The sequence below is a fragment of the Aspergillus lucknowensis genome (genome assembly GCF_044049455.1).
Source record: "Aspergillus lucknowensis strain CBS 449.75 chromosome Unknown BJX67scaffold_34, whole genome shotgun sequence".
NCBI classification, from domain to species: Eukaryota; Fungi; Ascomycota; class Eurotiomycetes; order Eurotiales; family Aspergillaceae; genus Aspergillus; species Aspergillus lucknowensis.
Genome location: NW_027263578.1, coordinates 111,931 through 126,818, shown reverse-complemented (window position 1 = coordinate 126,818; position 14,888 = coordinate 111,931). Strand labels below are relative to the sequence as shown.

At 51.7% G+C, this 14,888-nt stretch overlaps 9 protein-coding genes across 9 annotated transcripts; 5 read left to right on the top strand and 4 right to left on the bottom strand.

Moving 5' to 3' along the window:
* Positions 1-347: 347 nt before the first annotated feature.
* BJX67DRAFT_373407 (mitofusin) lies at positions 348-3,288 on the bottom strand (the record flags this gene model as incomplete). Its single annotated transcript, XM_071031393.1, has 3 exons — positions 348-709; positions 761-2,862; positions 2,930-3,288. The coding sequence occupies 3 exons, from the start codon at positions 3,286-3,288 to the stop codon at positions 348-350; spliced, it is 2,823 nt and encodes a 940-aa protein (XP_070884107.1).
* Positions 3,289-3,567: 279 nt separating this feature from the next.
* On the top strand, positions 3,568-4,491 carry BJX67DRAFT_383122 (ESCRT-III subunit protein DID4; the record flags this gene model as incomplete). The annotated part of the gene is made up of 5 exons (XM_071033389.1): positions 3,568-3,573; positions 3,629-3,843; positions 3,915-3,975; positions 4,033-4,293; positions 4,354-4,491. 5 exons carry the CDS (start codon positions 3,568-3,570, stop codon positions 4,489-4,491), a joined length of 681 nt encoding a protein of 226 aa, XP_070884106.1.
* Positions 4,492-5,119: 628 nt separating this feature from the next.
* On the bottom strand, positions 5,120-5,504 carry BJX67DRAFT_188662 (uncharacterized protein). The gene has a single exon (XM_071025288.1). The coding sequence runs from the start codon at positions 5,397-5,399 to the stop codon at positions 5,199-5,201; it is 201 nt and encodes a 66-aa protein (XP_070884105.1). The 5' UTR covers positions 5,400-5,504; the 3' UTR covers positions 5,120-5,198.
* On the top strand, positions 5,505-6,145 carry BJX67DRAFT_188629 (uncharacterized protein). The gene is made up of 2 exons (XM_071025286.1): positions 5,505-5,962; positions 6,062-6,145. The coding sequence occupies exons 1-2, from the start codon at positions 5,731-5,733 to the stop codon at positions 6,100-6,102; spliced, it is 273 nt and encodes a 90-aa protein (XP_070884104.1). The 5' UTR covers positions 5,505-5,730; the 3' UTR covers positions 6,103-6,145.
* Positions 6,146-8,171, top strand: BJX67DRAFT_188630 (uncharacterized protein). The gene has a single exon (XM_071025287.1). It carries the CDS (start codon positions 6,259-6,261, stop codon positions 7,972-7,974), a length of 1,716 nt encoding a protein of 571 aa, XP_070884103.1. The 5' UTR covers positions 6,146-6,258; the 3' UTR covers positions 7,975-8,171.
* A 304-nt stretch (positions 8,172-8,475) lies between these two features.
* On the top strand, positions 8,476-9,647 carry BJX67DRAFT_383120 (triose-phosphate isomerase TPI1; the record flags this gene model as incomplete). Its single annotated transcript, XM_071033388.1, has 6 exons — positions 8,476-8,513; positions 8,632-8,911; positions 8,968-9,042; positions 9,142-9,254; positions 9,329-9,543; positions 9,619-9,647. The coding sequence occupies 6 exons, from the start codon at positions 8,476-8,478 to the stop codon at positions 9,645-9,647; spliced, it is 750 nt and encodes a 249-aa protein (XP_070884102.1).
* A 330-nt stretch (positions 9,648-9,977) lies between these two features.
* BJX67DRAFT_373404 (mitochondrial distribution and morphology protein 10) lies at positions 9,978-11,395 on the bottom strand (the record flags this gene model as incomplete). The annotated part of the gene is made up of 2 exons (XM_071031392.1): positions 9,978-11,233; positions 11,299-11,395. 2 exons carry the CDS (start codon positions 11,393-11,395, stop codon positions 9,978-9,980), a joined length of 1,353 nt encoding a protein of 450 aa, XP_070884101.1.
* Positions 11,396-11,659: 264 nt separating this feature from the next.
* Positions 11,660-12,779, top strand: BJX67DRAFT_359310 (ribosome assembly factor MRT4). Its single transcript, XM_071029667.1, has 2 exons — positions 11,660-11,933; positions 12,024-12,779. The coding sequence occupies exons 1-2, from the start codon at positions 11,740-11,742 to the stop codon at positions 12,568-12,570; spliced, it is 741 nt and encodes a 246-aa protein (XP_070884100.1). The 5' UTR covers positions 11,660-11,739; the 3' UTR covers positions 12,571-12,779.
* On the bottom strand, positions 12,780-14,791 carry BJX67DRAFT_359309 (U1 small nuclear ribonucleoprotein 70 kDa). Its single transcript, XM_071029666.1, has 4 exons — positions 14,444-14,791; positions 14,260-14,387; positions 14,112-14,208; positions 12,780-14,045 (listed from the first exon to the last, which is right to left on the bottom strand). The coding sequence occupies exons 1-4, from the start codon at positions 14,703-14,705 to the stop codon at positions 13,414-13,416; spliced, it is 1,119 nt and encodes a 372-aa protein (XP_070884099.1). The 5' UTR covers positions 14,706-14,791; the 3' UTR covers positions 12,780-13,413.
* Positions 14,792-14,888: the final 97 nt, after the last annotated feature.

Below are 14,888 nucleotides of genomic sequence, written 5' to 3'. Positions count from 1 at the left end.
GGCGGAAGGCTGTTTAGACTATTTGTAAGGCAGTTTAAAAGACGGAGCCTGCTTCTATGCGTAGAATGAGGGGGTGGATCTTTTCGATTGTTTTGCGCTATCGAGTTCGAATAACGCTGATGCAGTATATAAATAAGAGAGGAAAGGTACAGGGCCCAAGTCTAAGCGGGTCCAGGCGGAATCTCCATAACAGAAATCCGCTAAGAGAGAAAGCAGGGGGCTATGGAGTGATTGAAACAATGGGGAATTGTACAGGTGGGGGATATTGTGCATACATAAATCAATGACAAAAGAGACAGGAGAGAATCATGAAGTGTCGTAATTTTTGTACATGGGATCGGGAGAACCTAGGCTTCGTAGGCACCGAGGCCACCGGGCAGGGGACCGTCGAGGTCAATGTTCTCGACGGAGGCTCTATTCTCACTGCTGTCACGGAGCAGATTTGCAAAGTATTTGCTGGCGACCTCGCTCTCCTGCTTTGTTTTGCTAACCTCCTGCTTACGTCGCCCAAGATCTTCGATATCTTGGGCCAACGAGTTTTGAAGGTTACCGGCTGGCATGCGGAGGATACGGCGGACCTCAGACGATATCCGAGTAGAGTTGGAGTGGACGTAATCCATTTCTGAGAGCGTAGCTGCAATCTTGCGGGAAAGCCTTGGAGGAAGGGTGATGGGAATCGAAGAGAGCACATAGGCGGTAGTAAGAAGAGCTGACGAAGTTAGCTAGGACTCATGAAAAATCAAGATGTTAGGAAACTTACCAGCTGCGACAATTCCGGGAAGGAGGAGACGTCGCATGTTGTTGGGCCCAAGGAACTTAACGGCGCTAAACATGCTGTCAACCCAGCTAATACCACCAAAGGCTCTACCGCCAAGAACGGTTACAGTAGTCATTGCCATGCCCGTGCCGGCAATCTTCTCTTGTCGCTCCCAAATGCCGGCGATGTCGAAGAAATCTAACAGTTCCACTTCCGTGTTGACTTGTCTTGCCAGCGCATGACGACGGCCACGACGGAACATCATATCTGCGCGGAAGTTCAAGGGTGTAAACTTGTCTTCCCCGATATGTAGCAAACCAATGTTCTGAATGAAGCCCACACCCTGAGCTGTCTTTGTGCGAGCATAGTCTTCGCAGCTGGACACAGAGGCGGAAATATGTTCCAGCATGGCCGCTTTCAGATCCTCGGCATATTGGAAGGCAGAGAAGATGCCAGGGTACTCAACCCCGAGATTAGCCTCCGAGACGTTCGTGATAGCCGATGATAGAGTAGATCGGGTGTGTTTGTACACATCCTCGCATGAGTCGTCAATACACTGATCAACTTGTTCCTGCAACTCACCCTTCTTCTTCTTACCGTTCTCGTATGCTGGTTCAAGCTCCGCCAATTCCTTCACGACGTTCTTGAGTTCACCGTCAGCAACGTCGCGGTTTACGGAGGCTAAAGCGTTGAGGTCTGCGAGAAGGTTGAGAAGGTAAGTCCTCGCAGGAGCCAATTTTGAGCGAGACCGCTTCTCGAGGACGAAGCGGCGAAGCGACCCCTCCAATGTCTCAAAGTCTTGGATTTTCTCTTTCTCCTTGCCTTTACCCTTCCATTTATCTTCGGGCTTGCCTTCATTATCATCACCGTTCGGCCAATCATTTCCGTTAGGGTCAGATCCTCCACCACCACCACCGCCGCCACCACCTCTTCCTCCTCCTCCTCCGGGTCCTCCAACAGGGATCTGAGGCATAACGGGGACAGCATTGCTAGAAACGAAGTGCACTAGTTCGGCTGCTTCCTTATGTGTCCGCGGGCTGAGTTTCTTGATCTGGTCCAAAATCATTCGCTGGCACCGTTGCTTGTCACGGATCTGGTCAAACCCATTGACAACAATGAACATGTAAGCCTTCTCATGTGCCGCATTCCAAATGAAGTCCTGCGCCGAGAGTGTAAAGTGATTGGCAGCGGAAACAACGAACACTACCACATCGATCTCCTCCTGTCGGGCGAAAACAGCTGTTGTCTTGAGAGAGTCCGAATTTAAACCAGGGGCGTCAATTAAGGCGATATCAACCACACCATTGTTGAGCAGAGACTCGTCAATAGTCCGCACATCCTTCACGTACACCTTGCACTGCATGTACTTCGAATTATCGATCACGATTTTCTCAAGCTCATTCAAGGGATACACGTCATACGTGGTCTCATCGTTGCGGTTATACTGATGGTCCTTATGCACGGCATGCACTTCCTCAAGGCCTCCGTTCTCCCGAGCATCGAGAACCTCGCAAAAGATACTGGTGCACGGCTGTTGGTCTTCGGGTAAAACCTTGCGGCGTAATAGGGCGTTACAAAAGGTGGACTTTCCCGCATTCAAGTCTCCCGTAATGAGGACTTTGCTGGAGGTGTCCTCAATTCTGTCCCGTAACGAGAGGAGATGCTTGACGCTCTGGCTGATCTTTCCATCCAAAAGCGACGCAATTGAAGCCTTTTCCAAGGAGTGCACCAGTTCAGCTTGTGATAAAGCCCCCAATTTCAAGTCAAGTTTTAGAATCGAGAACTCTTGTGCAATCTGTGGGCTCATCAACCTAGGTTCCGGTGGTGGCCGACGTTCCGCAGTAGAGCTTGATTCTGCTAGATCTTCCTTCGAGGGCATGGTAGCCGCACGTCTCAATCCTCCAGGTCTTGACACATCGTCGGGGTGAGTAATATCTCCGAAATACGACTGGCTCTGCTGAAGTACGGGTCTCTGCGAAGGGGAGTCCGGAAGGTTCTGTACGGAGGGATAATGGGCGGGCCATTGCCGGTTCATATCTTGAAGCTCTTTCAAGGTCTCGATGGTGCGCGAGATTGCACGGGCGAGTTTCGTTCGATTTGAGTTACTAAATTTGGTGTCAGTATACACAGGGGATTCGTCCGAAACGATAGTTCCAGGGCAAGACGTCGTACTAGAGTAGTTGATGAACATGGCTAGCCACGACCTGTTTCTCGTGCTCGGCAGCAGGGTTCCATTCTCCCAGCCGTGTCGGAGTATGTGTAGGAGTAGGCCTATCCACCAACAGTTCGGATCTCCACCCCGCGTTGGATTCTCCATCTGCTATGCTTCCACCATATCCTGAATCTGCATGTAGTGAAGACATCAAAGCCGTCGCACTTTCCGAAGTTGAACCATTTCCGACAGTCATATAAGCGGGCGGAGGCCGGGGGGTGAATGGGTTCTCCGCCGGGGCCTCCCGGTCTGGAGGGTGTCTGGACGACCCCTCTCCGGCAGAGGAGCCGCCCTTGCCGGAATAATACTCCTGACTCATTGCAATAAAGTGGTGCGTTGCATGAGGATCGAAGGTCGGATGAATCAATGCAGCGACTGTTGAAGGCGAGGCGATTATTTCGCACGGCGCGCCCAGGAAAAGCCGATGTCCCAAAGGGGATTGGTGGCAGGCGCATGTGACTGTGTAACAACATTTGGTATCGCCAATACATACCTGGAGGCCTGATGTCACCGCAGCTCGGCCTGGCCTCCTCTCTGTGCCACATTATCGTCTTCCATAGCGTCTCTTGCTCTCGATTTATCCCGCCGGTCTGCCAACATGAATGTGAGTCCTTGCGACAAGCCGCCCGTGACAGACCTCTGCTGATACTGGCTTGAAGATCGTTGAATGGGCATTTGGAAAGCGTATGACGCCCGCAGAGCGTCTCCGCAAACACCAGCGGGCGCTTGACAGAACTCAGCGCGAACTCGATAGGGAGCGAACCAAGCTTGAGAACCAGGAAAAGAAACTCATACAAGACATCAAGAAGAGCGCAAAGAATGGACAAATCGGAGCCTGCAAAATCCAGGCGAAGGACTTGGTACGGACACGAAGGTAGGTCGCTGGATATTTCTTGCCTTTTTGTTTTCGCTTTCGGGGCAGCTGATTGTGTTCGCGGTGCATAGATATATCCAAAAATTCTATCAGATGCGGACACAATTACAGGCCATCTCGCTTCGCATTCAGGTACGACATTCCTCCGTTATGTACGCTTAGTACAGAGCTTACGTATGCATGGGACAGACCGTCCGAAGCAACGAACAGATGATGCAGTCGATGAAGGGCGCCACTATGTTACTAGGAAGCATGAACCGACAAATGAACCTTCCTGCGCTACAGCGTATCGCGATGGAGTTCGAACGAGAGAATGATATTATGGATCAACGACAAGAGTTGATGGACGACGCGATTGACGAGGCCACTGGAATGGAGGGAGAAGAGGAAGAGGGCGAAGACATTGTCAAGGAGGTTTTGGACGAAATCGGTGTGGACCTAGCCGGGGCGGTTCGTACTATCTCGATAATCCATCGCCACATGCATTCTACTGACACAGTAATTGTCCAGTTCGGTGAGACGCCAACAGGAATACAAAAAGAGTCTGTCGGCGAGGCGCGGGTGGCCCAAGCTGTTGGCGCCGGCGGTCCTGGTGGTGCAGGTGATGACGATGATCTCCAAGCAAGGCTCGACAGCCTTCGGCGATAACCAGATGTCTCGCGGATATGAGACACCGACATCCTTGGTTCTGTACAACGGGCGCCTCAGCGCTATGTACATCCCTAATCAAAGCTCGAAGAGTGCAGTCGCTGACTGACGCCATCGCGTCCTCATCCTCCTGTCCTCAAACTCATAGTACCACACGTCGCTATAACTATGGCCGGGGAACAAATGTGATACGACGACGGAAGCATTGGTATCGACGAGTCGATTACGATTATTTAGATTTAGGCCATGCAAATTCCATTATTACCATGAGATCGCCATACAATCAGCTTTCATGCACCCACCATGTTTGTAAACGAGGCTCTCCGAGAGTGAGCCTTCCGGCGAATTCCACTCGCTGGACTGTCGGTGTGCAAGATACTAGTCTCCATAACCTCCCGAAGGTTGCAAGTGCAAGCCTGGATGAGGCTCTGTTCGTGGACGCAACGCAGGCAGGGCAAAGAAACTTTAGTACCCCGCTCTTCTGTCAGAAGTCCTTGCAGAAATACGAGACAAGCCACCTGCAGCGTTGGAAAACCAGCGGCTGGTGACGTTTCCCATTTGCCCGGGTGCGGGGGGACGAAAAAAAGTCAAGGGTGGTAAGCTTGGGTGAGCAGCAAGAAACAGCGAATGGTCAGAAGCAACAAAGCTTCCAGATTGGTCCCAGCCAGGCGAAAGAGATTCCTGCAGCTGGCATGTGTTCTTGTGGGTCAATAAAGATGAAAGCTGGAGACTTTGGGTCTTTGACGACTGACGTGCATTGAGAGGAAGCAATCAGAGCGGACAATACCAGAGGACGATGAGACATTATCAATTGATGCTTTGGCACAGCCCGACGCTAGAGTGTGGGCCAAAGGCTGGCAAAGCTCTCCGGACAATAGGATTGGCCAATTTGTCTTAGCTGCATACATCTGGTTGCAGAGCCAGAGGAGGTCGCGAAGCTGTCATGTTGCTCGCATGTGTTTGTTGTCTGAGGGCTAAGGAGAAATCGGCAACCGGTCAACCTCCATGCAGGTAAAGTAACGCGAGTGGCTGAGGTCTTTCGCCTCACCTCCAAGCAGAAGAGCCTCAAAACAAGACAATCCCTGGAATCAGGCTCTCGGTGTTGATCAAGCTGCTGCCTATCCAACGTCTTGTCGGTGGTACACCTGCGGCTCAGATCTCGCACTTCGCATAGCGAGGACTCGCAGGAAAAAAATCAAAGGTGGGTGACCCGAATCAGAAATCGGCACCCCCTTGATCATGTCGGACACCTCACCTTTCTCTGCGCCCGGCTCACTGCCTTGCTTCAACCTTTTCCCTGTCACCTCGCACTTGGTGATCATTTGCCCGTTTGCCCCAATCCTGATGGAACTCGTCTCCGCATTTTGTCGCGGAGAAGGTTGCCCCAGGAGGGTGTTCTGGAGCTTGTATGATCCCACCATAGAACGCGGATTACCGGGCATTCTGATATTGGGCGAAATATTGGTCTTAGGTGTGCCACAACCACAATCCTATTGGCTGATGTAGCTCTTTGTGGACAAAGATTTTGAAAGAGAGATATCGACTGAGCTGCCGCTGACCTCCCTTCCAGGAAATAAAAAAAAGGAGTCAGTTCAACCCCTGTTCGTTTGAAGAGCTTGAGTATTTCAATGGCGTCCTCGCCTCGTCCAAACATTCTTGATTGCTGTCATCCACCCCATCTCATCCATCCGAATTCACTTCTTATTTCCATATCGAACTGGGGCCGCCTCAGAGATATATCCCTTTATTTTTTGAGCTTGCTGTGGAATGACGCTTGTCAACATGAATCCACCCATGTCCCATCAGCATCACCCGCCAACTCGTCCGGGAGAGGACCCACACAACCCGTACAATAACCCACCAGGGGTGAGGAACCATGATCATCTGGCGAATCAGATGAGCCAACTTCACCTTCATCAAGACAGATACAACGAAGCAAGGCCAAGGAATTCTATTGTCCCCATCCGGGCCGACGAAGATGCAGACAAATTTTACGTCGGGTATACCTTCTTCAAAGCACCACCAACTCCAGGTCACAATCCCTCATGGAGCAAGGCCGACAAAACGAGAATGAACCTGAGCCAGAGCGACCTTCTCACTCTCGTACAGAAGAAGGCTAAGCGGGTTCCAGTAATGGACCAATATCAAAACCTGAAAATGATCAGGCGAGCCCACGTGGATGGCTTGATTGAGGATCTCCGTCAAAGCGACCCCCAGTATCATTGGTCATGCGTCTATGTGAAGGAGGAGGAAAGGGATGTCAAGGGTAAAAGCTACCCACGAGGTTCTTATGAAACGAGTTCAATGGATATTATCCTCATGGGGGAGCCGATCAATCCACGGGCCCCCAGGGCACGTCGCGTGAATACCGGAGACACCGTCCATGGGCCGGTTCACACCCAACAGCACATACCCAAGGAACCTCACCCTTTCTTCGGTGGTGACCATGCTGAGCAGTGGAGGGGGCCTGCCTTCCAACAGGTGCCAACTCCCCCACATCTCCATAACGCCCAGCAAGCACCCGCACAATTTCACCAACATGTACCACATTCTCAGCCACCACCCCACAACACAGCGGGAGAACCACAATATCCACAGCAAGGGCATTGGCCGCAAAATATCCCCATGGGCCATCCACCACGGCCAACACCAGCCGTGCACAATCCCGTAAACCCAGGACCCGCGGATCATCCAACGACTCGGGCACAAGATACTGGCCCGAAAGGTGCTGCAAAGAGCCCAGATATTCGACATCATGAGCACGAGAATCCCAACCAAAAGGCATCTCGCAATCACCAAGCGAAATCTGAGAAGAAGCATAACAAGTCTATGGGGCACGTCCACGGGTCGGAACCAGATCTAGTGTACGATAGTACCAGCAGTGGCGAAGACGATAGCCTGACGCCCGGCTATGACGATGAGGATTCAGAGGATGAGTTTTCTGAGAGGAATACCAGAGCACCTAAGACGCCCTTGCCCTGGCGAGGAAGTCTCCACCGTGGCTATTCTTCCTCGCAGCCTCACCATAGCTGCCGTACACACACCCGGAGGGACCCACAGTGGAGAGGTGATCACATCGTAGGACGGCAGCGAGAGGACGCCGCCATAGATCTAACCCCAGCATCAAGCGGTTTTGCTCCAATGCGATTAGGCAAAACCCACGGCGGTGGTCGAAGAATGGCCCGTCCATACGAAAGTCAGCCCAGGGTCATCCACCAACAGGTCAGCTCCGATGACCTGGAACTTGAACTCATGAGCCAGATCCGAGGACGGGCGCGGAATGACATCCGCAGTCGAATGCTGAACGACTGGGAAGCCGACTTAGAAGAGCGTGAGAAGCTGTTCGAGTATCGCAAGCAGATGTTCAAGGAGACCATGTACAACGACAGAATGGAAGAGGGCGGGTTCCCGGGCCGCTCAAGGTCTTTGCGGCAACCGTTGACAGCATATCCACATAACTATTTGCCGAGAGCTCTTCACTGAAGTCTCTCATTTCCTGTTGACTTTGTTTTTTTTTTTTTTTATCAGCTTATTCGTTCTGTAGGGGTTTTTCCAAGACAAGGTAGCGGATTGGTGTCTGGCGAGAAAAGCAGCGAAACAGTAAGGATGGGCCGAGTACTGACAGTGTTTCAACATCATCAGTGTTCATACTGTCGTAATTAGGTACTTTCTGCACTTACTTGAGTCGACGTGCCCAAGATACTGGTCCAGTAGGCGTACACCAGTTCAGGTAGTAACGCAGGGCCAACACATCCGAAATGGACCCGCCACAGCCCACTCCCAAGTCGCTATCGATAAGCCCCTCCATTCAGTCACCGGCAAGGCTTTCTCCCTCCAGCGCTCTGGTCCCGCTGCCTCCCGTGTATTTTCGTCATTCCTCGTCCTTGATCGAACGTTTTGCTCCCAGCTCCCAATCTTCCTCCTCTTTTCTTCCCTTTCCCCTTTTTCTCCCTTATACTTCAATTCATTCCTCGATTATTCAAAATGCCTCGCCAATTCTTCGTCGGTGGTAACTTCAAGATGTATAGTTCCCTCTACTACCCCGCAATGCCAACACCCATACCATAAATACCGCCACCACCGCGAAAATCCCACCAGATGGCATTGCTAACCATTGTCTCTTTTCTATCCTTTGTACAGGAACGGTAATGTTGAGAGCATTACCTCCATCATCAAGAACCTCAATTCCGCTTCCTTAGACTCATCATCCGAGGTCGTCATCTCTCCTCCCGCCCTTTACCTCCTCCTCGCTCGAGAGATCGCGGACAAGAAGATTGGTGTCTCTGCGCAGAACGTATTCGACAAACCCAACGGTGCTTTCACTGGTGAAATCAGTGTCCAGCAGCTCCGCGAGGCCGAGATCAATTGGACTATCCTCGGACACAGCGAGCGCCGTGTCATTCTCAAGGAAACCGACGAGGTATGCATCCTATTCATTCGTCCAGGTGACACGAATCTGAATACTAAGGAAATCAGTTCATCGCTCGTAAGACAAAGGCTGCCATTGAGGGCGGTCTGAACGTGATCTTCTGTATCGGTGAGACGCTCGAGGTAAAGCTCCGTTTTTCTTTTTTCCCCTGTTTCTCCCCGCTCCATCCCGGAACTAGATTACTCCCGTCGAGTCACAGCACGTATTGACTGTCCCGATAGGAGCGTGAGGCCAACAAGACCATTGAGGTCGTTACCCGTCAGCTTAATGCCGCGGCAACGGAACTCTCCAAGGACCAGTGGACCAAGGTTGTCATTGCCTACGAGCCGGTCTGGTAAGGCGCATCACAAGCTTAGCTCACTACATTCCATCCGACTATCCACGATTTTGCAACTAACGAGTATAAAGGGCTATCGGAACGGGTAAAGTTGCTACCACCGAGCAAGCCCAAGAAGTGCACGCCGCCATTCGCAAGTGGCTGAACGACTCCATTTCCGGCGAAGCCGCCGAGAACACCCGAATCATCTACGGTGGCTCGGTGAGCGAGAAGAACTGCCGTGAACTCGCCAAGGAGCCTGATGTTGATGGCTTCCTGGTTGGTGGTGCCAGTTTGAAGCCTGCCTGTACGTCCTTCCTATTTTCCGTGCATCATCATGATGGGGATGTATCATTGCTAATCGCGCCATTTACAAATCTAGTCGTCGACATTGTCAACGCTCGTCTGTAAATCGTCAATGATGTGTCACAACTATAATCAAGGCAGCCCGCTTTGCGCTTGATCCCGCTATCAAGAATACAGGCTTTTCCGATTTCACGCTGTTAATAGGCACTGATTTATCGGCCCGCTATATTTGGAGGAGCTCATTGGAACTTCTCTCTATCCGTACAGGGATATATTCTTCCTATATGGTCATCTACTTGATAAAACGGAAAAAGCATCAACTTCAACCATAGCAATCACGAAGTATTTCCTCATCTAAAACGTATAATGCGTGACAATGTATATACACTTTATTACAGTTCATTACAGGGGCCATTTGAGTGGTAAGCCAGGGTATCATGAAGAGTATGACACCGATACCCCAACACCCCTCCAGTATGACGTTCCGGGAGTCGCAGCACCACTACTCTGCCCTCCAGACGCAGACTGCGCATTAGCATACGAGGGCGAGAAAGTACCAGGGCCTAGTCCAACTCCCGCGCTCAACAAAAGCTCCTTAACCCGGCCTTCCCAGAGTAGCCGCACATTCCACGACTGGTCGACCCGGAGTTTGAGGACTGATTCCTGGCTTTCATCCTCCTTATCGGATGGAGAGAGCTCGGGGACGGGTGGAAAAGCGGACGGATCCCATGCGCGAACTTTGCGTCGGGCCCATTCTAGACCGTCGTCCGTTGTATTCCCAGCAGGTTTCTTCGAACGCCGCCATAGCTCGCACCCTGCGACCATCTCGCTTTCCCAGCTGTAGACGTTGAAGCCGAATCGAGAGCTGAATGATAGATTTGGGGATGCGCGGAGAGAATATGAGGCCGATAGCGACCCAGTCAAGGGGGTTAGAGTGAGTGTTAGGGTATAAGGGAAGGTTGAGATGGGGGTGGCGGTGGCGGAGGATTTAGGGTTAGTGGCGGCTGGTAACGTGCTGAATCTCAGTCCCGTTGACATGCCGATTAGCGACGAAACTGGGGAATAATATGCCTCGGCACCGGCTGACAGGAGCGATAATCGTGGACCTTCATTGTCAGTCCGCGGGTCGGGGCCGAAGTTCCATAGCCCACGCCAACCGAAGAGGGAATTGTCTGTGCTAAATAGGTATTCGTTGCTGTATTTCCCCGTATCGTGGGAAAGTTGGGTTAGAAGCGTAGCTTGCGGCGCTGACTTGGATAGCGGTGGACCCCTGGTCGAGGAGACTGCAAGTGATAGCTGCATGGTTGGGGATATCCTGCGCAAGAACAGCGCGTTCAGTGTTGTTGGTGGAGGTAGGTGCAGCGTTGCATGAAGCAATGTCGCCTTCTGCCCACTGAGCCCTTGCCCATAACCAATATTCTTCGCGCCATCAAGTATAGAATCCCAACTCCAGGACTCGACCGGAGGCGCGATGGGTGCTTGCACTTGTCGATAACCGGGGGACAATTTTCGAAGCGGGATTAGAGCGCTTTTACTCGGAGTGTTCTCAAAGGGAATATTGCTGTACAAATATGACACGGAACCTTCAATTAAGCCCACGGTACCGAGAGTATAGCTTGTCGCGAAGTTAGGGGTGGAAAGAGAGGAGAGATGAATGCGGGCACGTTCAGGGGTCGTGAAGTCGAGAAGGGCTGCAGAATAAAGTCAGAACCAGCTTCCGAAAGAGTATGTTCCAATCCAGGTTCGGTCTACTCACACTGCGTCGTAGCCGTGAGCGACGAGTATGAATTGTCGCGGTTCCATTGCGTTCCCTCGGCGAACGCGAGTTGGATATAGTCCATGAAGTCGAGCATCGTTAGGTCTCAAAAGGCGCATACGAGATTGGTCGAGGTATATTATCGGAAGAGTTCCTCGAGATCGGCACTCCAGATCATGATTGAATTAGCGACTGAGTGAATTCGGACGGTAGAAAGAGGTTCTGCGATGCCGTGCATCCATCAATCCTCAGCTCATTTCCCCTTTTCGGGGTCGGATAAGCCCCGCATCAACATTAATCCGCCTGTTATCAGCGAAGAAAAAAATAATTCCACTGCGAGTCGACAATATTCTCCGCACTTATAGAACTACTCCCGCACTCGCCGTGGGTTAAATTCAGGCCCATTTCTCAGAAATCTTCGGTCATTGATATATCGACACCATGCCTCGTTCCAAGCGTGCCAGGATCGTTCACGAGTCCAAGACCGCCAAAAAGTCCCACAAGGAACAGACCAGACGGCTCTACGCCAATATTCGCGAATGTGTTGAGAAATATGACCATCTCTTCGTCTTCTCGGTCGACAACATGCGAAACACATATCTGAAGGATGTGCGCACGGAATTCGCCGATAGCCGGTAAGTTGACCTGTTCAATCTTCGTCCTCACCAGTCCACCATCGCTGTTCTATACAAATGCCTGGGAACGGAGGACTAACGGCAAGACAGACTCTTCTTCGGCAAAACAAAAGTCATGGCCGTCGCCCTCGGGCATAATCCCGAGTCCGAAGCCGCTGAAAACCTTCACCTCATCTCACCCTACCTCACGGGCGCCGTTGGTCTTCTCTTCACCTCGCGAGACCCCACCTCTGTAACGGATTACTTCGACTCCTTCCGCCCCCTCGATTTTGCCCGTGCCGGAACGGAAGCCACGCGGTCCTTCTCTATCCCCGCAGGGCTGGTGTACTCCCGCGCTGGCGAGATCCCAACGTCCGAGGACGAGCCTATCAGCCATACGATCGAGCCTGAGCTTCGCAAACTGGGTGTCCCCACCCGGCTAGTTAAGGGAAAGGTTATGCTCGAATTGACGGATGGACAAGAAGGGTACCCCGTTTGTAACAAAGGGGATGTGCTGGATTCAAGACAGACGACCCTCTTGAAGATGTTTGGGGTAGTGACCTCAGAGTTTCGGGTTGGGCTAAAGGCACATTGGACAAGGAGTACCGGGGAGGTTGAGATCCTCGAGAAAGATGAGGGTGGGATGGATGTGGAGTGAGTCTCAATTTCGCAAAAGCGGTTCTTGTTCTTTCCTATAATGAAACCTTTTGGGCATCTCAATGGCGTTAGGATGGGCGTTTTCTTGATTTATCTGTGTTTTTCAGTTTCCTTGTCCTGAGTCCCAGGGTTTCGACATACTTTATGAGTGTATGACGAAGATATAGAACATCAATCAAAAGAATTACCATCCATAGTTACTGCAGTGCAAGTCATACCCAAACGCTCAGCTCCAAGATCCGCTACGAAACAACGCGAGTGGTATTAGGAAAAAGAACTACCCCCTGCTTTACAACCATACGAAGATGTCCGGCATAGGTTATCGCTGATGAGAAACCTTACCTTATCTTCTTACCTTAAAAATTCAAATACCCTCCGAACATTTCCAGCTGAATGATGTTGACTAAAATACATACTTACCCCCTGACATAACTGCAGTGGTACGGACCCAGATAGATCAGAACATGTAGAAGGGCATGACACAAAGACGAATATAAAGGGAAACCGAACCCGAGCGGAATATAGGGGAGACAGGGCGATGGTAAGGGCAAGTTCAAACCATTCTCTCTTCCAATAGAGACATAACTCTCTTGATGAGAGGCCACAGATTCCCGGAGCAGAGGCAAGTAGAGAGATTCTCGAGAATATCGACTGCCATGAAGTGTGTGAAGGGTGCCAGGTGATTCGACTGTTGTAAGTAGCAGATTTTGACAGGCCGTTGGTGTTGTCTTACCCAGAGCCATGTTGGGGAGGACGATAAGATGAGAGAGAAACGATCAACTAGAGATACCCACCAACAAACCGTCATTGAGTATTGGTTGGAAGGAGGTCCTCGGTTTGGTGTTTAGTATCGTCGTTTAGCACGGGGGTCATCGTACGCGTCGTCGTCATGATATCTCTTCCGTCCTTGCTCCTCCCTGCCACCATACCTGTCGCGTTCTCGGTCACGGTCACGGTATCGATGACTGTCTCGATCGCGATCGCGGCGGTCACCATCGCGGTCACGGTCTCGCCTATCACGATCGCCGTAGCCGTCCCTGGGCCGAATGGGTTCACGGTTGCTCCCTGTGCCACCCCGACCGTCGCGATCGGGCCTACCACCTCCAAAACCAACGTTCCGTCCACCCCCCGGCCCGGAGGGGGCATTTGGTGGCGCCTGTCCGCCGAACCCGTTCCGACCTCCTTGGTATCCGACACCACCACGGGGCCCGAATCCGCGATCACCACGGAACCCTCCTTTGAATCCTCCTCTGCCGCCAAAACCACCACGGAATCCGCCACCATATCCTCCAGGACCAGAAGGAGGGCCATAGCCTCCTCCAATGGGACGCGAAGGTAACGCTTTTGTGTAGCCCCGCCCTCCAAGGCCACCACCAAATCGACGAGGCTTCCATCCCTTGACGGTTCGGCCACGTTCGACATCCACCAAGACACGGCGATCTCTAATTCTGATACCATCTGTTTCCTTGTAGGCGGCTGAACGGGGCGAATGGAAAGTCTAGATTAGTATCTTTGGGAACCTCAAGAGAGCTGCAGTAATACCTTTCATGTCTTTTTCGCGCTCATAGACGATAAAAGCGTACCCTCGATGCGGTTTCTTCGCGCCTTTCGGAGTCACAGTATCTTTGACGATTCGAATCTGGAAAACCATCAGTTTTACAAATGCCACAGCTTATTTGAAAAACATTACCCTCTCGATAGGTCCAAACCGTCCAAACTCGCGCTCAAGGTCGCCTTCGTTAACATCGTAGCTTAGGCGAGAGACGAAAAGCGTCTTAAACGGATCACCTCGCGCTTGCTGGTCATTGTGAGGATCGTCTAATTGAGTCATTAGCCAGGGTCGTTCAATATGCGGTCCAGCCAGGATATCCTACAAGCCGCGAGTCCCTCCGTCAGATGTTTGTTCAACCTCTCCTTCTTCTCAAGATTTTGGCGCCATTTGCGCTGCAACCATGTCTCTGTGGGATTATATTGTGCCTCCTCTGCATTTTTTTTCGCTTCCGGGAGGAACTCTGCGATCCCTGTTATCTTGCTCTTCCTGATATCCTCCGGTGCGCGATCAAGAGGTGTTACCCAACGTAGGGGTGGACGAGGCTGGAAGAGTGCTAGGAGCGGAGGGGGGAGCTTATCCGTCATCTCGCCTCAATTGTACCTCAGTTGAGGGAATAGATGAATATTAGAGAGTGAAAGAAGGAGGCATAAGGGAAGTGCGAGCTGATGCCTCGTCCTTGGGAGTAGCTGGGCTAGTTTCGAAATTCGCGTTCCTGTTGTAGCCGCCAAGCGCGGTAGCCGAATTTGCCGCGGGCCAATGGCACGATG

What these genes read in the sequence shown, in the direction of transcription:
- BJX67DRAFT_188629 (XM_071025286.1), top strand. Translation starts at nt 5,731, where the DNA reads ATGTCGGACACCTCACCTTTCTCTGCGCCCGGCTCACTGCCTTGCTTC. An exon ending in GGGCGAAATATTGGTCTTAG is followed by an intron (nt 5,963 to 6,061) that starts GTGTGCCACAAC and finishes CCTCCCTTCCAG; the next exon opens with GAAATAAAAAAAAGGAGTCA.
- BJX67DRAFT_359309 (XM_071029666.1), bottom strand. Translation starts at nt 14,705, where the DNA reads ATGACGGATAAGCTCCCCCCTCCGCTCCTAGCACTCTTCCAGCCTCGT. An exon ending in GACGGAGGGACTCGCGGCTT is followed by an intron (nt 14,388 to 14,443) that starts GTAGGATATCCT and finishes TGACTCAATTAG; the next exon opens with ACGATCCTCACAATGACCAG. An exon ending in GCGCGAAAAAGACATGAAAG is followed by an intron (nt 14,046 to 14,111) that starts GTATTACTGCAG and finishes CGCCCCGTTCAG; the next exon opens with CCGCCTACAAGGAAACAGAT.
- BJX67DRAFT_359310 (XM_071029667.1), top strand. Translation starts at nt 11,740, where the DNA reads ATGCCTCGTTCCAAGCGTGCCAGGATCGTTCACGAGTCCAAGACCGCC. An exon ending in ACGGAATTCGCCGATAGCCG is followed by an intron (nt 11,934 to 12,023) that starts GTAAGTTGACCT and finishes ACGGCAAGACAG; the next exon opens with ACTCTTCTTCGGCAAAACAA.
- BJX67DRAFT_188630 (XM_071025287.1), top strand. Translation starts at nt 6,259, where the DNA reads ATGACGCTTGTCAACATGAATCCACCCATGTCCCATCAGCATCACCCG.
- BJX67DRAFT_188662 (XM_071025288.1), bottom strand. Translation starts at nt 5,399, where the DNA reads ATGTATGCAGCTAAGACAAATTGGCCAATCCTATTGTCCGGAGAGCTT.